The sequence below is a fragment of the Gobio gobio genome (assembly GCF_949357685.1).
Source record: "Gobio gobio genome assembly, chromosome: 13".
Classification (NCBI taxonomy): Eukaryota; Metazoa; Chordata; class Actinopteri; order Cypriniformes; family Gobionidae; genus Gobio; species Gobio gobio.
In genome coordinates this window covers 38307945-38331571 of record NC_137106.1, presented here as the reverse complement: position 1 = coordinate 38331571, position 23627 = coordinate 38307945, and the positions used below count along the sequence as shown (strand labels likewise).

General features: G+C 36.5%; 2 protein-coding genes across 2 annotated transcripts; one reads left to right on the top strand and one right to left on the bottom strand.

The window, feature by feature from the left end:
* Positions 1–472: 472 nt before the first annotated feature.
* tex36 (testis expressed 36) lies at positions 473–5606 on the bottom strand. The gene is made up of 4 exons (XM_079832599.1): positions 5456–5606; positions 4193–4339; positions 1295–1375; positions 473–1204 (listed from the first exon to the last, which is right to left on the bottom strand). Exons 2-4 carry the CDS (start codon positions 4322–4324, stop codon positions 881–883), a joined length of 537 nt encoding a protein of 178 aa, XP_079688725.1. The 5' UTR covers positions 4325–4339; positions 5456–5606; the 3' UTR covers positions 473–880.
* Positions 5185–23627, top strand: edrf1 (erythroid differentiation regulatory factor 1). Its single transcript, XM_079832598.1, has 25 exons — positions 5185–5623; positions 5874–6082; positions 8015–8081; positions 8739–8864; positions 9086–9210; positions 9290–9440; positions 9978–10070; positions 10443–10564; positions 11094–11205; positions 11307–11454; positions 11915–12026; positions 12901–13012; positions 13086–13349; positions 13485–13556; positions 13858–14005; positions 14098–14289; positions 16802–17002; positions 17099–17320; positions 17410–17636; positions 19074–19232; positions 19312–19461; positions 19547–19700; positions 19794–19909; positions 21920–22092; positions 22444–23627. Exons 1-25 carry the CDS (start codon positions 5525–5527, stop codon positions 22604–22606), a joined length of 3717 nt encoding a protein of 1238 aa, XP_079688724.1. The 5' UTR covers positions 5185–5524; the 3' UTR covers positions 22607–23627.

Here is a 23627-nt window from a genome sequence, read left to right as displayed (position 1 = left end):
TAATGATACTTTTATAAGCACACACAAGATAATATTAATTAATATGCGAGCACATATGATTTAACCCAAGAAACGTTTAAAATAGTGCTAAGGCAAACGTATTTTTCCTCAAATGCAGTAGACTATATACATATGAATTGATCGAGATCAAGAATCAAGATCGAAATCGATATTTGTGCCAATCACACCACCCCCCAAAAAAATCTCACTCCAACCTAAACTTAAAAGTTGGCAACCCTGCTATTTTTTTACAGTCCATGTACTACACACATATTTTTTTAGTGGTTGTGTAGTAATTACTTACCAAAACAAATACCTACTCAAGAGAGTGTGATTTCGGACACAGCCGTTATGTTGCTGCAAGAGGAAGGGGAAGTTATTTTGATTAAAGATTACAAGGGCACATTAATAAAAAAAAAAAATGCACATTTAAAATAAACACTGCAATATTGCATAAAAAAACAAGAATGTTGTTTCATAGTGACTTTAATACGTTTCATAAATTGTTCTGTTTTATAAGACTGAAGAGGTTTCTTTTTTGTTATTATTAAACACTGCATTCAACACTGATACTCTTCACAGAATGAAACATTTGGAAATTTGTGACTGCAAATAAAAAAGTTCAGTGAAGCTAGTTGAGTGGCACAGACAGACAAAAAGGAGACTGACCTCTGCTGGTTAAATCAGATAATTACACACTTGCAAGGAAATTCCAAGTGGCGCTCACTGCAAATCAAATTACTCTCTGGATGTCATGGGTTGAGCTAATGGGTGGAGGGATAGAGTTATGGGTAGGGTTAGGGTGTGTTTGGACCTTCTAGCTCCACCCATTATTCCCAAGTTACATCATAAACTGTCTGATCCTCTCTGATTGTCTTATTTAGGGAGTTAAGGAGTGGTTGGTGGCTGCTAGTACACTTAGTGAAGTGTACTGGTTCGAGTCGTCCCTTCCAAACCACATGAAACAATCCCCAGGCTGAGCCGTAGCGTTCATTTGCGACCTCGCCGAGTGATCTCTGGGGAAGCGCCTTCTGATTGGGTCCTTTCTGCCCGCTGTTTCCTGTTTGGGCAGGAAGTCTGTCCGATAAGCAGAGTTGCCCCCCTGTGCTGCGCTAACCGGACTCAAGGTGTCATAATGATGGCACAGGCAGTAATGAGAGTTATGCTGGCGACGCTCATCGAGACATTTCTTACGGCCTAAACCCTTTAAAAATGAACACATGCACAGTGAGATGGGTAAAAAGACATGAAATACAATAGATAGAATCACCATTTATCATAATGAGGAACTCACCTGATCATACACATCGATAGTGTCCTGTAGTGCTGTGCGGTTATCATGCGCTGACAATGGATAGTCTCTACCCATTGTTTTCTGCAACAGAAAGACTCAGTGTGAGAGTGGATTGATCAGCATGATTACAGTGCAAATTGTAGTTGGTTACTAATTCCAAAATACAAAAATAATCCATTACACATTTAAGGTAGGCTAATACAGTGGTTTTCAAACTTTACGATGCCAAGGTCCCCCAAATATGATGAACCTTTTATGGGGACCCCCTTCCTAAAATCCATCTGTATATTTTTATGTATGAAAAAACATTTAAACTGTTAGATAAATAGTAAGTATGACATTATAAATACAACATATTGTTTCCAAACTTAAAGTGGCTATACTTAATGTTGGATGTATAAACCTGAAGAAGAACATTTTCAATTAAAAATTATTTGTGTAAGCAACTTTCACAATAATTGTATGTAAGCAGCTTACGTGCTGCGGTAAGAACCCCAGTGAGCAAGACAAAGTGGAGTATGGTGAGAAAAACTCACTAGAAAGAGACAATTCAAACATACAATTCTGGAAAATATGTTTAAGGCAAGAAAAGAGAGAAACATTTAGAGATGAAACAGTTTGAATGTTCAGTAGACGTTATCCATTTTTGCTTTGTCTTTTTATTCTCTGAAATGTTCTGGGGATAGGGTGACCACCATCAAACAAACCAAATGTGGGACGATTACTAAGTTTGTGTGGGACAATGTGGGACATGTTACCAACACTAAAACATAACCTGAAACTGTTGTATAATCTTAAATTCAACATCACTGAGCCCAAAGGCAGCAGGCATCATGCAGATAACTACTTTTGAAACAGTTCTGACCAAGTGCAACTAAAATCCAACTAAATAAATAATGAAACAAATAAAAACAACATTAAATTAGTTAATCTTATTTATTAATTTATATATATATATATATATATATATATATATATATATATATATATATATATATATATATATATATATATATATATATATATATTCATTTATATACAGAACTATCCATTCGTTTTCTTACAGGGAACACATTGAACGAATCACCGCTCCACATTTTGATTGACAGCCGTCACATACTACTAGTGACCGTGTTTACTCCTTTCTTTTCAACCATTGGATATGGTTTAAAAATGGCTTTTGTATTTGTGTAAGCGGGATGTTACTTCTAACGAAGCGCTGTTAAATATAGGTGAAAAACGATGCCGCAAAAATAATAAATAAAATGTTTTCTTAAAAAGGCAAAAGAACGCATGCATGTTTTCTCAATATGATCATTAAAAATCAACAGACTGGTGAAAATCCGGGACATTTTCTCAATATGCGACATGCGGGACAAGGGGTGAAAATGTTGTGCGGTACAACGCAAAGCGGGACAGGTGGTCACCCTATCTGGGGACCCCATAGAACCTTCTGGAGGACCCCAGTGGGTCTCCGGACCTCAGTTTGAAAACCCCAGGCCTAATATAATCGGACACATTTTTGATTACTTTTAGATTACTTTTGAAAACTCATTTAATCAAATTGATAATTGAGTATAGCGCAATCTTGTATAAAAATTTATATAAAAATACAAAGACAAAGAAAATATATTCCATTCTTTGTTCTCAACAACATGAAATGCATTAAATATTACATTTCATCAGGGTTTCCCAGACAGTTCGTGAAGGAATGCTGGAGGTTTGTGAGTTTAAAGAAAAGCTATTAAGTAATCAAACATTTTTTATTAAATTAAATAAATAAACGTAAATAAATAAATAAAACATTTACTAAAAAAGATACAATATTTTGTTTACTTGCATGTCATGTGACCATTAACCGACATCAGAGAACCATGAACTTAATTTTACTTATTTATTTATTATTATTGACTTAATTTTATAACTAATTTTTATAACTAATTAACTTAGAATCTCAGGGGGTACTTATACAAGTAAATATATTAGGTCAAAGAGGTTCAGATGACAAAAAGGTTGGGGAATCCATGCATTGTAAATATGAAATGATGTGAAATCCTCCCAAAGACGGTTGACAAAGATGGTTGAATGACTAACTGAGTGATAATTCAAATAATAATTGATGTGTTTGTCAGGATCTGATTAGATATTGCAATGTTGAGAAAACACTTGTTAAAAGTGAAATGATTTGTGTAAATCCAGAGATCAAATGCTGTGAGTCTCAGTTTTCAGTGATAGACTCATGACTAGTGGCTGGTCTGTGTGTGCAATTCCACAAACCTGGAGGACCTTCTGAACATATGTGATATGCTTTTTTTTAGAAAGGAAAATAAAAGAAATTATAATAATTTGGGCTAGTAGGAACAAACAATGAATTCTGAATAATTTACTGCCATTGTGAGAATAATATGTAATCAAGCAATACAAAAGTAACTATAGTCTGACGAGTATTTTAAAATGTAATATAATCTAATTACAAGTAGGCTACTTAAAGGGATAGTTCACTCCAAAACTGAAAATTTCCCCTCAAGCCACCCTGTATACAATCAAGTGCAATCAGAGTTATATTAAAAATATCCAGGCTCTTCCAAAACATCATAAAGTAAAACAACTATGCTATTTACGCTATTATGCTATTTAATGTACTATTTACGGAAAAAGAGTAACCCCTGACCTCACTCATGACGTATTGATGAACGTCGAACCACAAGAGGCATCAAATCTTACGTTACTATTTTGGCGTAAATCGACTTGCGTAGGCGGTCTGTCGGAAGCTAGTTATTTTCGTTTATAAAGTTTTAAATAGCCTTTATTAACTAAACAAAATTGCTATCTGCAAGTAACTTTGTAGATGATCATTGTAGTGTAAAATGTCACTTTATTTTAATAGCATTTACTAACCTTTTCAGGATTAATAAATAATCTGGGATATCGCTCCTCTGTTGGTGTCAGGGGTTGAGGAACTCCATGTGCCAGCATTGAACCTGTGCTGGTACACTGATCACGTGATTGTCCACGTCCAGTCTGAGACATGCCAGAGTGAACGAACTGGAAAACAGCAAACCTGACCGATTAATAAATGACTGACTAACTCAGGAAAGAAAGAAAGAAAGAAAGAAAGAAAGAAAGAAAGAAAGAAAGAAAGAAAGAAAGAAAGAAAGAAAGAAAGAAAGAAAGAAAGAAAGAAAGAAAGAAAGAAAGAAAGAAAGAAAGAGCCGATAAAGTTACATGTTTTAGGAAAGACTAACGTTTGGTAAAGTGTGGTTATCTTACCCAGTTTCCGCTCTGGTTCTTATTAAAATATCTCTTGCCTCCTTTATTCATTGTCACTGCATGAATTTATAATAAACACGTAATTAAAAGTTACATTTCCAAACGCCATTAATGGCCTGTAGGTGAACTCAGGTGAGAGCGCAGTGATTTTTGAAACCATGGCAACAGAATGCACACGCTATTCATGAACAAAATCACAATAAATATATGCATTTTAACATGCAACATGTGGAAATATCGAGGATTAAAAAAACTATATTGTAATAAAATAAGTAACGTCAAAATAATATATAAAATCGATTTAGTGTCTATTTATATAATATACAAAATGCACTCATTTCGATATATAATAGTATCGTGGATTAAAATAATAATTTAATATAATACATTACATTAAACAAATAAACACAAAATGTAACGTGTAAGTTTGGGTAAAATGTGTTGTTTAAATAATATATAGCCAACAAACAACCCGATTTGTATGAATATTTATTACAAATATATAGCCTATATATTCTAAACATATAACATATTCATATTAATGTTTTTAAATTATATTAAGTATTATAGTACAAAAAAGTATTTCTACATCTTTCCACTCTTTTCTAGAAAGACGCGTCGCTGACGTCACGTCTACTTCCGGGTGAGAGGTACAGTAAGTTTGGAGTGTTCACTGAGAAGCTGCCAGGTGACAGACATAGATTTTCCCTAGAAAATATCATTTATTTTAATGTTTTTAGTGAACTGAGGGGTAACGATTAATCTGATGGACTTCTCTATGTATGTGTTATCGATATTTAAGATAAAACAGCGAGAGGCTTGAGGAAAAAAGCAACATGGTGTGCTGTAGTGTGTAACGTTAGTTAGTGAAGCAGATTTATGATTACTTACAGTCTATAAGTGAAAGAATCAGTGATTACACAGTGAGTGTAAACCGTGGTTTCCGGGGGTTCTGGATGGATGAGTGTGGTGAATATGAGCTCTCAGGATAAGAAGACAGACTCAGATCCCGGACAAGAGGAGGATCACAGCAGCACTGCCACTGAAGACAACAAACAGGTCCAGACTTACTGTAACATAGTAATGTCACACTCTGTCATTACAGTAAGATGATGCCTGGCTGTCACAGACTGCAGCATTTCACACTGTCATCGTGTGTGTGTGTGTGTGTGTGTGTGTGTGTGTTTAAGTTGCATATTGTTTATGGAAATGTGGCTGGTTTGTTACATGATCAGTTCAGTCCTATTGAGGTGAATGATGACTTGCAACCTAACAGTTCTGTTTCAAATATTTGTCATTTGTTCTCCAGGAGGCGGATATTTGTCTGGGCAACAATGAAGTGAAGAGTCGTGCGGTCGTTAAGTACTCGGCCGCTCCACCCCCCACCTCCTATGCATTACTGCAGGAGCAGACCGACCTCAAGCTGCCACCAGCAAACTGGCTGCGAGAGAACGCTCATCTGGGCCCTGCGGGGACCACCGTACTCGGGTCCAGCAGGAAAAGCAAACCCTTCTCCAGGTATACATGACATTTGATCACACTTTATTTTGGGTGTCTTTTAAAGGGTAAATTCACCCAAAAATGTTGTTAATTCACTCTCACTCCCACGTCGCTCCAAACCCGTAAGAGGTTTGTTCATCTTCGGAACACAAATTAAAGGTCCTGTTCTTCGTGATCCCATTTTTCAAACTTTAGTTAGTGTGTAATGTTGCTGTTAGAGCATATATAATACCTGTAAAATTATAAAGCTCAAAGTTCAATGCCAAGCGAGATATTTTATTTAACAGAAGTTCCCTTTCAAAGACTACAGCAAACGGCCGGTTTGGACTACATCTCTGTACATCCTGCTTTAATTACGTCAGTAGAGCAGTTTGTCGACTAACCTCCGCCCACAAGAGTATGCGAAAAAGGGGGCGTGGTCTTGTTGCTCCCGCGTGGATAAGAGGAAGTGTTGCGTTCGGTTGCGTTTGTATAGTTTGTTTGTCGCCATGTCGTCGAGACGCTGTTATTTTCATCCCGGAGTCAAGTCACCTTTGTTTGGCTTTCCCAGGGACGCTGTACTTAGAGATCATTGAGCGCATGCATCCCCGTTATGGTAAGAGGCGTGACATTTCCGGTAACGTGCGCTCTGCGTGCCCTAAGCTGCTGTCGAATCACAACACGGGAACCGCTGGCACAATCAGAACTCGTTACGTGTTTCTGAAGGAGGGACTTCATAGAACAGGGAAATCTTTCAAGCCGTTTTGAGGACAGTGAAAACAGCAGTATACAGATAAGTAAATTGTGTGAAAAATACTGTGTTTTTTTACACGCGAAACATGAACACATGTTATATTGCACACTGTAAACACAATCAAAGCTTCAAAAAAACACGAAAAACGGGACCTTTAAGATCTTTTTGATGAAATCCGAGAGCTCTCTGACCCCTCCATAGACAGCAATGTAATTAACACTTTCAAGGCCCAGAAAAGTAGTAAACACATTGTTAAAAGAGTTCATGTGACTCCAGTGGTTCAGCCTTATTTTTATGAAGCGACGAGAATACATTTTGTGTGCAAAAAACAAAAATAACAATTTCTTCTAGCCTGTGTCAGACTTTTACGCTGTTAACGCAATGTAAACAGTGCAGTGTTTCCTAGTCCTACGGCAGAACGACTCGTGCGAATGCGTCATCGGCCTGTGGTAAGCCGGCGTTCTGGAATTGCTGCACTGTTTACACTGTCAACAGCGTAAGAGTCTGACACAGGCTAGAAGAAATTCTTGAATAAAGAGTTGTTTTTGCACACAAAATGTATTCTCATCGCTTCATAAAATTAAGGTTGAACCACTGGAGTCACATGGACTATTTTAACGATGTCTTTACTACCTTTCTGGGCATTGAAAGTGTTAATTAAACAGCTGTCTATGGAGGGGTCGGAGAGCTCTCAGATTTCATCAAACATATCTTAATTGGTGTTCTGAAGATTAACGAAGGTCTTATAGGTTTGGAATGACATGAGGGTGAGGAATTAATGACAATTTTAATTTTCATACATCAAGTACTATGTACTTGCTTAAAAAAAATATTGTTTGGTACAAACAATGTATTTGTTGTGTTCATGTTGTATTGCATGACACTTTCGCTGCTATTAAGGTGATATGAGTAAGGCAGGTTAAAGGCAGGTTTGGTGGTATGGTTCGATTTAGGTGTTGATTAAGGGGTAAGGGACAAGTCAATATAGATTTCATTACAGAAATGAATTACCGATGCAATAATATACAGGTGTTGTATTGTACAATGTAAAAACATATGATAACTGCATTGTATCAAATTATTAGTTTAAATCTTAGTACATAGTAAAAGACATTTAATATAAAGTAGGACCTTATATTTAATGTGAGTTTGCATGTTTAGAGGGTTTTTGAAGCTGATCATTCCATGCCTTTTTGTGTTTTCTTTGTTCATTGTAGTTTTGGGATGGCATACGACTTCATCGACTCTATTGGTGATGATGTTGATGTTGTGTCTGATTCAGAGGTGAGTCTGTTGTATTGTAAATGCAAACTCTTTTTAATATGAAACCATAAATGATTATTAAATTACTTTATAGAACTCTTTATTCTGATTGGTCGATCATGTCATTCGCATATTTTTGTATAACGATGTTAAGAATGTAATTGTACAGAGACCTGCATATGACATGCGGACACGTGTGTGTGTGTGTGTGTGTGTGTGTGTGTGTGTGTATATATATATATGAATTCATTCTCTCGTTTTAGTAAATCAAAGCCATTGTTTTTAATGAAAGAAATAATTAATACTTCTATTCAGCAAGGATGCATTAAATTGATCAAAAGAGACAGTAAATACATTTATAATGTTATAAAAGATTTCTATTTCAAATAAAATTTTATTCATCTAAGAATTTTATTCATCTAAGAATGGTTTTCACAAAAAATATTAAGCAGTGCAACTGTTTTCAACATTGATAATAATAAGAAGAAATGTTTCTTGACCATCAAATCAGCATATTTGAATGGTTTCTGATGGATCATGTGACTGAAGACTGGAGTAATGATGCTGGAAATTTGGCTTTGCCGTCACTGGTTGACTTATTGATAAACTTATTGACTGATAAAAAATAAAATAAAAAAAAGATTAACCTTATTACTTTGCTTTTTTCAACTTTAACAGAACATCAAGAAGTTGCTGAAGATCCCCTACAGTAAGTCTCATGTCAGTATGGCTGTTCACAGAGTGGGCAGCACTCTACTGCTAGATGAACTGGACATTCAGGAACTCTTTATGAGGTCATCACAGGTAACCAGAAACAGTCACCTTATTTCTCTCTGCTGTACTATCCTTTTGTCCAGGAGCATCTAAATGCATCTCCATTTAACCTTCTTGTGATTATTCCCCAACCCCTAAAACTAAATAATGATTTATATAGTAGTAAAACATTTAGTTGTCCTGTTCAGAGTTATTGAATGACAGGAGTGTAGGTGACTTAAAATAAAACTAACATTGCAACCGCCCTGTAGACTGGTGACTGGACGTGGCTGAAGGAGTTTTACCAGCGTCTCATTGACCAAAAGTGGCAGAGAAAGAAGAAAAGTAAAGAACACTGGAATGAGAAAGCCATCCTCTCAAAGTTTCTCTATTACAGGTGAGAACTGACTTTACACGATTGCCATCTCATGAAAGCACTGATTTCCATGACTTACACCCACAATCCTGTGTTTCAGTATTAACAGTGATGGGACTGCGGTGCCTGTGCCATCAGATACAGATCAGGCGGCAGAGGAGGGTTGTGGGACGGCAGCTGATGGACCGTCTTGGCCCGCCACCTTCAACAGTTCCACTACTGATTCAGAGGAGTCTGCGATACCCAAAGAGGTTTGGGCAGCCTTTCCTCTACTTCTCTTGTCATGTGCTCTCAGTGTTTATTTGTTTATTTGGATCCCCATTAGCCACTACCTTAGTGACTACTCTACCTGGGGTCCCAAGAAGTTAACATACAAACTACGTTATTCAACAATGTAGAATAATGTAGTCCAGTCAATAAAACATACAAACCCAAAATTCATTCCAAATATCAAAATCAACAATTTACTATATATTCTGTCATTCCTCTATACATTACAGTCCGGATGTTTTTAAAAAACATCCCTTTGATACATGCCTGGTATTAAAATTATGACTTTACTAGTATACAAAAGTTGATCGTACAGGACATTAGGAACTCTAGACACTGAAATATTTTTAATAAAACAAAGCAGGGAGATAATCGTCCTGTCCTTCACCAGTGGCCACCCTAAAATGTTGTGCATTCTTATTGTATTAGCCCTTCTATTACAGTTTAAAGTGAGTCGTGCGGCTCTATTCTGGACTATTGTTTGAGGCTGACTCGTCCTGTCCACTTGTGTCTTTCAGGAGCAGGTGGACACATATACTTTAGGTCATGTGTCTTCAGTTCCCAAAGAACAAAATCTACCCACACTATTCAATGAAGGAGAAAACAGTCAGGTAATGGTATTTACCCAACATTCCGTAACATCCAAAGTCAAATCGTGCATCCAAAAATTCTGCCATTATGGCACTCTTGAAAAATGTAAAAAAAATGTTTATATATATATATATATATATAATATATTCTACTCCTATTTATATCACAGTTCACAAGTTCATTAATACCAAGATATTTACTTTTTGTGTAAACGTTTTGTTTCACGTTTAATACAGACATATTTTTTTAATTTATCATAATTATTTGTAACTTTATATACATATTTTTTTTATTTAATTAATACAAGTAAATCACAACTACATTGTACATCAAAATGGATATCTATTTGTATTTTGAACTGGCAGCTTTCCTTATCTCTCTGACTGTCTCAGGGTTTGAGGAATGACTTTGTCCGGAATATTTTATGGACATTTGAGGATATCCACATGCTTGTGGGATCAAATATGCCCATATTTGGAGGTGGACGCTACCCAGCAGTCAGTTTACGACTCAGGTTAGTGTCCTAGATGTGTTTTTTTTTGTGTCATCCCATATACTTTTAGGATATATTTATCTATGAATTATTTCCAAATTAATTACATTTGAAGGCTAAGCCCTCTATATACACTACCGTTCACAAGTTTGGGGTCAGTAAGATTTAAAAAAAAAAAAAAAAAAAAAAAAAAATTTTAATTACTACTATTATTTAAAAAGAATTCATCCAATTGATTAAAAATGACAAAGACATAATTAATATTACAAATAAATTATGAAATTTAAAGTAAATTACACTAAAGACTGGAGCAATGATGCTGAAAATTCAGCTTTGCGTCACAGGGATAAATTACGTTTTAAGTAGAAAACAGATATTTTAAATTGTATTTATTACTGTATTTTTTATTAAATAAATGCACCCTTGGTAAGGATAAGATAAGAAAAACATTTTTTAAAAATCGTACCGACCCCAAACTTTTGAATGGTAGTGTACACTATTTATACAATCCCTATGTTTAAATATTCTATATTTCACTTTGTCTTAACAGGGATAACAACAAACCAATCAACATTCTCACAGGAATTGATTACTGGCTGGATAATTTGATGTGTAATGTACCAGAGCTGGTCATGTGCTTTCACGTCAATGGCATTGTGCAGGTAAGATGATGTGGTGATTATTAAATCCATCTGTTAGGTTTGCACAACATATTGATGTACGATAATGTTCATTTTCCTAATGGCTCAACTCTCGTTTATAGAAATATGAAATGATAAAGACAGAGGACATCCCAGATTTGGAAAATTCCACGTTCTCAACACGGGTTGTGAAAGACATTGCACAGAATATCCTGTCATTCCTGAAATCCAACTGTACCAAAGAAGGACACACATACTGGCTCTTTAAAGGTGGGTGGCTTATGTTCTTAATTTTACACACCCACACACACGCGCATATATATATATATATATATATATATATATATATATATATATATATATATATATATATATATATATATATATATATATATATATATATACACAGATCAGGCTGTGAATAATACTGATTATCTCTTCATCACCTGTAAGTGGGTGGGATATATTAGGCCTCTTTCAACAGGATAATGTGTCCTGCCACAAAGCAAAATGGTTCAGGAATGGTTGGAGGAGCACAACAGCGAGTTTGAGGTGTTGACTTGGCCTCCAAATTCCCCAGATCTCAATCCAATCGAGCATCTGTGGGATGTGCTGAACTAATAAGTCAGATCCATGGAGGCCCCACCTCGCAACTTAAAGGACTTAAAGGATCTGCTGCAAACATATTTATAAACAATATAAACTAATGCCTGTCTGTTTCTCCATCCAGCTAGCGGAAGTGACATTGTGAAGCTGTATGACCTCACTACTCTGTGTGAGGAGGCGGCAGAGGAGAAATGCCAGAATCCCTTCACGCTTCCTGTAGCTGTGCTTCTATACAAGTATGATTTACCTTCATACCTACCTTTCTCATGTTCTGTATCCATTGATTAAAGTGCCCCTATTATGGATTTTTGAAAATGACCTTTCATGTAGTGTGTAACATAGTTCTAAGTGACTGAAAACATCCTGCAAAGTTTTAAATCTGAAAGTGCACCGTATATAAAGTTATTGTCTCTCAAAAGGTCAGTTAAAAGAAAAGTTTTTTTAAACGAATCGTAAGCCGTTTCGTTGTGACGTCAAGATGAAACAGAATATTGCCCGTCCACTTTTGGCATTGTGTTTCATATTGTGTAGGTCTCTGGCTAACCAGCTAACTCGCATTATTACTGTCTTACTGAAATACTACTGTAAATCAGCTGTGGGCCACTATTACATAAAACTGTGTCTATTCATGCAGATTGTCTGTCATTCTAACTACTTTGAGCAAGATTTGTTTGGCAAACTTTAATGTTACATCAGTCATTTTTAGTACAGGGCTAACATATGCACTGTTATTGATACAGTTTCTGCATGTGCACCGCGATAAATTAGAAACACACACACACACTTCCGAAATACACGCTGCACGCGGTAGACCAATAACAAAAGACTGGGTCATCTGACCAATCAGAGCAGAGTAGGCTCGCGGAAAGGAAGGATTTAGAGAGACTGATTCATCCATCGAGTCATTGGAGAATCATTGAACACTGTGATGATGTGCAATGTATATTATGAGAAAATGAAACCGTTTTTTGACCTTTGATGCATGTAAACCTGTTCTTGGAGACTTCCAAACTGAATTAGGAAACTTTAAAATAGCACAAAAGGGGCACTTTAATTTTCCATTGCCCGGTTAGTATCAGAGAGGAATCAATTTGGTGTTTTTTACGACAGAGTGGCCAGCAACATGATGCTAAATAAGAGCCAAAACAGGAAGAACTATGGGACCGTCAGAACTCTGTTGCTCAACTGCATTAAACTGCTGGATGAGGAGAGACATCCACAGGTATGTAGCTTCATTACATTTCCTGTGTCGTTGTGCATGATTTCTGACCGTTTCCTTCTGCTTTGTGGTGTAGATCATCGCTTCTGCGCACTACATGCTGGCAGAACTGTTTCAGCTGGATGATGTGAGTGAAGACGAGGAGAACGGGGAGTCACTGAGGGCCGGGGGATCTGAAGACAGCTACAGTGATGAAGAGGAGGAGGAGGACGATGAAGACGAGAGCTGCTCCTACAGCACCTCCTCTGAGCCACAGGATGACTCTAAAGCTGTGGCCGTCATCAAGTCTGTCGGGGAGCTGTCAGTTCCAGAGAAATACAAGAGCACACATCAGATCAGAGTAGGAGATCTTTTGTTGTTTATACGCAGATATTATGGAACATAAGCTGCCTGCAGTATAGATACATTTTTCATGTTTAATGAATTTACATCAGCATTATGTTACCAATGACTCCATACTTCTCTTCCCTCCCAGCCCAACTATGCATTTCCTGTGTCACAAGACAAGGAGGAGAAGTGCCGACTGGTTCTCAGCTACGTTCTGAAAGTGAGAACAGTAGATTAATATTTGTTTTCATTTTCTTTCATGTGCATTTTCTTTTTTCAGTTCTGTGGACTGTGAAAGGAACTGTCTTTGTTCACTACCATAGTGCAGTGTCCATCCATCCATCCATACACACACATACAAATGTCTGTCTGTCTGTCTATCTATCTATACACACATCTATCTGTCTGTCATTCTATCTATCTGTCGTTCTGTCTGTCTTTCGTTCTGTCCATCTGTCATTCTGTCTGTCTGTCTTTTAACCAATGTGAACCAAAGCAAAACCTTACATTTCTGTGTGTAGGGTTTAAAAGCAGTGGACAACAGCATAAAGAAAGAGAGTGTCCTTCCTGCGGCCGACCCCAGCACACCCATCCCTCTAAAATATGAGGAGAGAAGTCAAAATGGAGCTAGAGACGTGGAGAAAGAGATTGCTCTACTGCTGGACAGAGGTCAGTAATCCCATCCCTTCATCAACTCAGAAACTGAATTATTTTCCACTATTTGATCCCTTACTGAATTACTCTTCATCTTGGTTACACAGTCGGTCCGTTTAACAAGGAACTGAAGATGCCGACACGCTCCGGGATGTTACCGGGCACATGGCAGCATCGTATGAAACTGCAGCTGTTCCTGAAAGCGTCTAAAGCATACTACATCCTGTCAGATGCTGCAAGCAACCTGCTGAAGTACGGCCGGGCACTGCGCTACATCAAACTGGCTCTGCAGTGCCACGGTAAGAACATGCAGCTTTCAGTATTGTCAGAAAATATCAGGACATGCACACTACCATTCAAAAGTTTGGGTCAGCGAGATTTTTTTTTAATTAAATGAATACTTTTATTTAGCATTTATGCAACAGTAAAGACATTTATGATGTAACAAAAGTTTTCAATCTCAAATAAATGCTGGAAAAAATGTATTACTTTTTCCACAAAAAATATTTGATAAATGTTTCTTAAGCAGAAAATCAGCATATTAGAATAATTTCTGAGCCACGTTTACACGCACACTTTTTTGTCATTCCGATTAAAATCATTCCGATTGAAAGATTTGGTGGACTGTTTACATGAGATGTTATCTAAACCGATCTGGTGTTTACATGTGCTGACTTTCAATCAGAATAATTTTGTGACATGCGCACAGTTTGTCTGCCGCATCAGATTCGTAAAGTTGCCAGTTATAGTAACTGCGACGTTCGTGAATCAATAGTTTGGTGTTGGTCATTTTTATATTTATTTATTTTTCTGTGGGCGAACATGCAGTAGTTTAACCTAAGTTATGTCCTATACAATGGCTATTTCAAAAGCTGTGAATGATGAATGCGGAATCAAAAACAGTATATACGATGAAACCCGAATGAAAGCATTCAAGACGTGCTCCGCATCATTACTAGTAGATACATAGCCTACTAAACATAGAACATAGATATTTCAGATGATTAAGGAAAGATACCACAATATAAATATTAACAAAAGTAATTAAAGTAGACTGTGGGTAATGTTACTTAACCAATTAGAAGCAATTGTTGAACTTTTTTATATAACTTATGAGATATAGATAGAAATGTCGACACGTCCTCTCCAGCAGCTTGAATGTTTCCCGTTGCCATGGCAACTCTCAACGGCCACCAGGACTTATACAGTTTTATAAAAGCTATTTATTATTTGTTGTAAAGTGTAAGAATCACATCAGAAAAATAAATTCTTCTGTCAGGCGCAGTTGAAGCCGAGGACAAACGCTGTCAAGATATGGTGGAGCCAGGCTATGTTTGTGTCATTATTCCAACATTATGTTCATAACTTGTTACGAAATAAAAAGTTTAATACTGAAAAATTCGCTTTCCTCTCTTGTCAACATTAGCCTGGTGTGAGCGCGGCGCGCGCTCTTCAGTTGTGGAGGCACGCACGCTGTATATCACGTCACAGAAAGACGTACACTCAAAGAAATCGGATCAGGTCGTTTACATGGTGGAATTTTTCATTTGATCGGTTCATGAAAAGGTTTATCCCACCCCTCTCAAACCAATTACAGTTTCATTCGGTTTGGGCATTTTTATTCCGATTGAGGTGTTTATATGGAGCACTTTCATTCGGATTGGACTTTTAAACCGATTACAGTGCTCCATGTAAACACACCTAGTGAAAACTGGAGTAATGATGCTGAAAATTCAGCTTTGCTACACAGGAATAAATTACATTTTGAAATCTAATTAAGTAGAAAACTTTTATTTTAAATTGTAATATTTCAAAATATTACTGTTTATTTCTTTCAGAAACATTTAAAAAGCCTTCATGACACCAAACCTTTGATGATAGAGTATACGCTATGCGTGTGCATTTGTTTATTTGTTTAAAGGGTTAGTTGCACAAAACACAAAAATGTAAATGCTGTCATTAATTGTCATGTCGTTCGACACCCGTAAGACTTCCGTTCATCTTCGGAACACAAATGAAGATTTTTAGTTGAAATCCGATGGCTCAGAAAGGCCTCCATTGGCACAATGCACTGTACACTCTCAAGACCCTTAAAAGGTACTAAAGACGTTGTTACAAAGTCCATCTCACTACAGTGGTTCTAACATAATTTTATTTAGCGGGGAGCTTTGTTTACAAGCAGAGGAAGACGCTCCATATCTAAGCTGTTGAATTCTACATTGATTGTGCTTTAGGCCTTGGTGTAGTGCTCAAAATGGTGCTAAAGTGTGCATTTTCTGGATGCCCGAACCGGCGGCTCTAGGTGATATTCTCGCGCATGCGTCGTGGTGCTTCGTGAGTTCACATCAAAGGCCTAGGCGGAAGACAGAAACTTGTTGAATAAAGTCGTTATTTTGATTTTTTTTTGCGCACAAAAACTATTCTCGTCGCTTCATAAAATTATTGTAGAAACACTGTAGTGAGATGGACTTTGTAACGACGTCTTTAGTGTACAGTGTACAGTGCATTGTGCCAATGGAGGCCTTTCTGAGCCATCAGATTTCAACAAAAATATCTTAATTTGTGTTCCGAAGATGAACAAAGGTCTTACGGGTGTTGAACGACATGAGGGTGAGTAATTAATGACAGACTTTTCATTTTTGGGTGAACTAACCCTTTAAATCTTGTTTATATCAAGATTTAAACATATGCACATAAATCTTGTTTACATATGTTTATATCTTTAAATTAAAAAATATTTATTTTAAAGAGTAATTAATCCGCTTATTTTGAGCTGTTCAAACCTGATCTTTACGCTTTCTCTCTCTGTAGATGCGTACTGCTCTATCAGCGGTGGTCTCCACCCCCATGTGCTTCTGTTCCACTGTCAGTGTCTGTCTCTCTGTGGAGATGTTCAGATCATGTTGGCCCAGAATGCCTCCAATAGAGCCGCGTATCTGGAGGAGTACAGCTACCAGACTAAAGAAGACCAGGAGATCCTCCACTGCCTGCACCGCGAGAGCTCCTGCCAAGGTCTGAACGCTAGATCACACACTCTCTGCACTGAAGAGATCATAATATGGTGTGAGTTATGACTGCAGCTGCTTTGACCTGAATTTTCTCTCTCAGCCTTTAGCATGGCCACAGATCTGGCACCAGACCCAGAGTACCAGCTGATCGTCAGCAGCAAGTGTTATGAGGCCGCCCATGACCTTTTGACCTCAGGAGTTCTGAAGGACCTGGGACAGGAGCAGCTGGGTCAGGTTCTGAAACGGCTCGGTAACATCCGCAACGAGATTGGCGTCTTCTACATGAACCAGGCTGCGGCCATGCAGGCAGAAAAAGAAGGAGGTGAGTGCTTCTTGGTTTGCTATTAGACGCAAGTCTTTTGAAAGATAACTTGAGAGTTGTGTGTGAAGTAGAGCTTTTTCTTCCTCCAGTGCGCAGGAGTGTGAGCGTGGCCGAGCAGGAGCTGTGGAAGAAGAGTTTTTCGTGTTTTGAGAAGGGCATGCATGATTTCAGTATGATTTCAGACTCTGTAAACACAGCCCTGCTGCTGTGTAACATGGGCCGACTCATGCGTATCTGCGCTCAGGCTCACTGCGTCGTGACATCAGAGCACGGTCGCGGGGAGTTCTCACCTGAGGAGGCTCTCTACTACAACAAGGTTAGCCACACATACAGCCTTGAACAATTCAGGTGTTGTCTTAAAGACAGCATGAAACGGCTTCTGCAATGCATGATATAATTTGCCTATTGAAAAAAAATAATATATAGATAATAATAATAGTTATTATCTTAATAATAATAATACAAATCATATTATTATTATTATTAATTGATATTGTACATGAATAAAAAGTGGATACAAATGTCTTATAATAAGATTAATATATTTATTAAAATATTATATTAATTATATAAAAATACTATTATCTCAATATAATCATAATAAAAGACACTTTCATCTACTTTTTATCCATCTACGTTTTATTATTATTATTATTATTATTATTAATAATAATTGATCTTGTAGATGGATAAAAAGTGGATACAAGTGTCAAATTATATAATATTTACATTATTATTATTATTATTATTATTATTATTAATGATAAACTTGTTTATATATCCCTTGAATAAATAACTAATGCGAAGATTATTATATTAAGTTTTTTAATAAAATATTATAATTGTAATACTAATAATAAATATTAAATCATAATATAAGACAATTATCTACTTTTTCATCCATCAACAATTGAAAATTATTAATAATTTGTCTTGTAGATGGATAAAAAGTGGATACAAGGATCTTGTATTAAGATTGTTAATAATAATAATAATAAGTATAATTATTATAATTTCTCATTTGTTCATCACTTTTGTAAAAGTGTCTTATATTAATAATAATAAATATTATGTTGATATTAAATATTATAATTGTAATACTAATAATAAATATTAAATCATAATATAAGACAATTATCTACTTTTTCATCCATCAACAATTGAAAATTATTAATAATTTGTCTTGTAGATGGGTAAAAAGTGGATACAAGGATCTTGTATTAAGATTGTTAATAATAATAAGTATAATTATTATAATTTCTCATTTGTACATCACTTGTGTAGTAGTGTCTTATATTAATAATAATAATAATATATATTAAGTTGAAATGTATTATTATTATTATTATTATTATTATTCGGGAATACATGAAATTAAAATTCTGGGCCAAAACCCGAAAATTCTGGATGCACTTGGCTGAAAACAAAACCCGAAAATTGCCTTTTTTTTTAATAATCACTAATTTCTTATTTTAAATTAGTTTCTTTTTGTTTAATTGTATCAATATTAGACTTTTTAACGGCATATATTTTCAGCCTTTTTTCAATTTCGGCCATTTGTATGCTATTTTTGGCGGCCGAAATTTCTGTGCATCTCTAATTCTTGTTAATAATGTCTGCTTAAATGATTATTAATAATATCTGCTAAATGAATACATGTAAATGTAATCATCCACAATAAGGAACATAAGGATAAAGGGTCCTTGTTGTTGTAGCTCTCAGTATCTCTCTCTCTCTTTCTCTCCTTCAATAGGCGATAGATTACTATCAGAGGGCACTGAAGTCTCTGAGCTGCAGGGAGAGTCACTCAGCCGTCTGGGACTCTGTGAACTGGGAACTCTCTACTACGTATTTCACGTTGGCCACACTCCTCCAGGACTACGCTCCGCTATCCCGTAAAGCACAGGAACAGGTACCACACACACTTTATTCAGTCTGGACACACTGCTGAAATGATGAAATCCACATAACATGAGCATAATGCGTTTCAGATCGAGAGGGAAGTCACCGAGACCATGATGAAGTCCCTGAAGTACTGCGACCTGCATACAGAGTCCGCTCGCCAGCCGCTCTACCAGTACAGAGCTGCGACCATCCACCACAGACTGGCTTCAATGTACCACAGCTGCTACCGCAACCAGGTACATCATCAAACACAGGTCTTCAGCATACAATGAGCATCAACATGTTCCCACATGGATCGTTCCTCCCATGTCTCTCTCTCAGGTTGGAGACGAAAGCGTTCGTAAGCAGCACAAAGCTCTGGCAGAGCAGCATTACAGTAAGGCTGTGCGGCTCTTTGTAAGTCTGAGCGATGCTCCGTGTGAGCTGCTCCGCACACTTCTGGAGAGAGTGGCTTTCGCTGAGTTCACCATGGCGGGTAAGAGACGCACACTGCAGGAAATATCAGCCATAAGAGGTTGATGTTACACAAATCAGACTATATGTTGTGTTGTGTGTCTGCATGTTCCAGGTCAGAACAGCAGTGCAGTGAAACTGAAAACATTGACCGGAGCTCTGGAGATCATGTGTGAAACACGTCACGCATTCAAACTCATTCATAAAGAGCTGCTGGAGCAACAGGAAAAAGTAAAACACACACAAATTATTGTTGTTATTATTATTATTACAAGTTTCTGATATTAAGATATTAAGGTTTATTTTATAGGTTTAGTTTATGTCATTATTTGACATTATGTTCTAATGTCTAATCAATGCTTTTATCGTCTAACACAATAATTATTTTAAATGGTCTTTTTGGGGGGGAATTTCTCAGCCAAAATTTATGTGCGATTAATTTGATTAATTAATCAGCAAAACATGTAATTAATTAAACATTTGAAACATTTAAACAGGGCTGTGTCAACCGATAAACATCTATATGTGTGTGTGTGTGTGTGTGTATATATATATATATGTGTGTGTGTGTGTGTGTGTGTGTATATATATATATATATATATATATATATATACACACACTCACCTAAAGGATTATTAGGAACACCTGTTCAATGTCTCATTAATGCAATAATCTAATCAACCAATCACATGGCAGTTGCTTCAGTTGTTTGGTCCTGGTCAAGACAATCTCCTGAACTCCAAACTGAATGTCAGAATGGGAAAGAAAGGTGATTTAAGCAATTTTGAGCGTGGCATGGTTGTTGGTGCCAGACGGGCCGGTCTGAGTATTTCACAATCTGCTCAGTTACTGGGATTTTCACGCACAACCATTTCTAGGGTTTACAAAGAATGGTGTGAAAAGGGAAAAACATCCAGTATGCGGCAGTCCTGTGGGCGAAAATGCCTTGTTGATGCTAGAGGTCAGAGGAGAATGGGCCGACTTATTCAAGCTGATAGAAGAGCAACTTTGACTGAAATAATCACTCGTTACAACCGAGGTATGCAGCAAAGCATTTGTGAAGCCACAACACGCACAACCTTGAGGCGGATGGGCTACAACAGCAGAAGACCCCACCGCGTACCACTCATCTCCACTACAAATAGGAAAAAGAGGCTACAATTTGCACGAGCTCACCAAAATTGGGACAGTTGAAGACTGGAAAATTGTTGCCTGGTCTGATGAGTCTCGATTTCTGTTGAGACATTCAGATGGTAGAGTCAGAATTAGGCGTAAAAAGAATGAGAACATGGATCCATCATGCCTTGTTACCACTGTGCAGGCTGGTGGTGGTTGTGTAATGGTGTGGGGGATGTTTTCTTGGCACACTTTAGGCCCCTTAGTGCCAATTGGGCAACGTTTAAATGCCACGGCCTACCTGAGCATTGTTTCTGACCATGTCCATCCCTTTATGACCACCATGTACCCATCCTCTGATGGCTACTTCCAGCAGGATAATGCACCATGTCACAAAGCTCGAATCATTTCAAATTGGTTTCTTGAGTTCACTGTACTAAAATGGCCCCCACAGTCACCAGATCTCAACCCCATAGAGCATCTTTGGGATGTGGTGGAACGGGAGCTTCGGGCCCTGGATGTGCATCCCACAAATCTCCATCAACTGCAAGATGCTATCCTATCAATATGGGCCAACATTTCTAAAGAATGCTTTCAGCACCTTGTTGAATCAATGCCACGTAGAATTAAGGCAGTTCTGAAGTCAAACACATTAGTATGGTGTTCCTAATAATCCTTCCTGAGTGTGTGTGTGTGTGTATGTATGTGTATATATATATATATATATATATATAATATATATAATTGAATTAAATAATTATTCCTTTGTAAGTTCATTGGACAAAAGTGTTATTATGAAGATTGTTAGTATTATTACTATAATAATAATAATAATAATAATTTCTAATTTGTAAATCCCTTGGATAAAAGTGCATTATATTAAGATTTATATTAAGATTGTTTTATTATTATTAATAATAATTAATTATTATTATATTTACTATTATTTGTATTATTGTTTGTAATTCCTTTTGGATAAAAGTGCCTTTTATTAACATTATTATTTAAAGATTTTCATTTGTATAGTAATTATTATCAATACATTAAATAATTTATTAATATTAATAATAATTATTGTTCTCTTTGAGGAATGTCCGTTTTTTACATGTGACGTATGTTGACAGATATTGACGTCAGAAGACAAACCTGAAGAACTCCATGAGGGGTCAGATAGCTCTTCCTCCTCGGAGCTGAACACAGAAGAGGTTGTGAAGTTAATTGGCGTCTTCGAGCCCAGTTTCTCCTTCCTGTTGCTGCAACTGATTAAACTCAGCACTGCAAGCAAACGTAAACTCAGGTGAGGGATACAAAAACCATATTCAAAGTACCATATTCCATCTCAATTTATGCTACAGATCAGTGTGGTTATATTATCATCACTATCTTAGTATTTATTTAATTTTTATTTGAATATTTTTCAATTTTAGTAACTTTACTACTTTAACTTGATACCTTTTTTCCTTTTTTAACTTACTGAAATAAAAGAATTTATTTTTTTATTTCCGTTAAAGCTAAATTTGTTAATGGTTTTATTTTGTATTTTCAGTTTTAGTTATTGATAAAATCACTGCAACCGATCCAGTCATACAGAAACGAATAGCATTTGTAGTGTTTATTCTGTGTGGTGGTTTTGTGTTTTCATATGCAGTGCTAAAGAAGAGGAGCAGGTGAAGATCTACAAGAGCGTATATTCTCGCCTCCTACGGGCTGAAAAGTCCGTCCCGCTCATCCAGCGGGTTTCTCTTTTCCCGGAGCTGCTGGATCAGCTAAACCCTCCCACAGGAAGTGATGAAGCAAGAGCATCATCTTGAGAATCAAATCCAACTGGTTTGAGAAAGGACTCTTTAGCTTCCTGACCTCATTAAAATCAAGCATGCGACAGTTTGGTGTTGAAACAATCTGGCCTTCACACAACGATATGATGATATAAAAAAGGTTTCCGATTAGTTTTGGAAAGTGACTTGGTATAAAAATGTGAACTATAACCCTCACCAGCAGTGCCTTTCTTATGCTCAAAGTGTGCTGGGCTTCCTACAAGAGTTGACAAACTCTTAACCAGATGATTTCTCATCTTTAATGAAACCATCATGAGAATAAACCCAAACTGTACAGTTGTTTGTAGAGCTGATATTTATTGCTAATGGGGGTAATGTGTACAAAATGTGAACCTGTGGTTTTGTTTTACACACTTTTTATTGAGAAGTACACTCACAGGCTTTTCTGTTGCTGATGCATAAGCTCATGATTTTTTTTTTAAATGCAGGTTTTCAATAAAAAAAGTGCAATAATTTAGCAAAAGTCAATGCAATAGGTGATTATCCAGATACAGTATTGTGAACATTTGGGATGGCTTGGCTTTCTTTTAAAAGTCTATAATAAATTTCCAATTTGTTCAAAGTCAGCGTTTAGTTTTTTTTCATAACTGAAACAATCGTGTGTGCAGTGTTGGGGGTAACGCATTACAAGTAACTTGAGTTGCGTAATAATATTACTTTTTCAAGTAACTAGTAAAGTAACGCATTACTTTTCAAATTTACAACAAAATATCTGAGTTACTTTTTCAAAAAAGTAACGCAAGTTACTTTTTCACATTTATTTGTTTATTTGACTGACTCTCCTGTCCCCATGGTGAGAAAAATCGAGAGTAAGTGCAGAGGCGTTGTGTGTAAATGTGTTATTGTAGTTCTAGACTAAATGTGAGCATTTACTCATCTCACTTGCACAATAAAGATTCAGTACTCCTCAAAATTAATAACATCAGTCAAATGCAAAATCAGAGTACTATGCAAACCTCAAATATATAAATGTTAAATAAAACAAATATTTTTATGC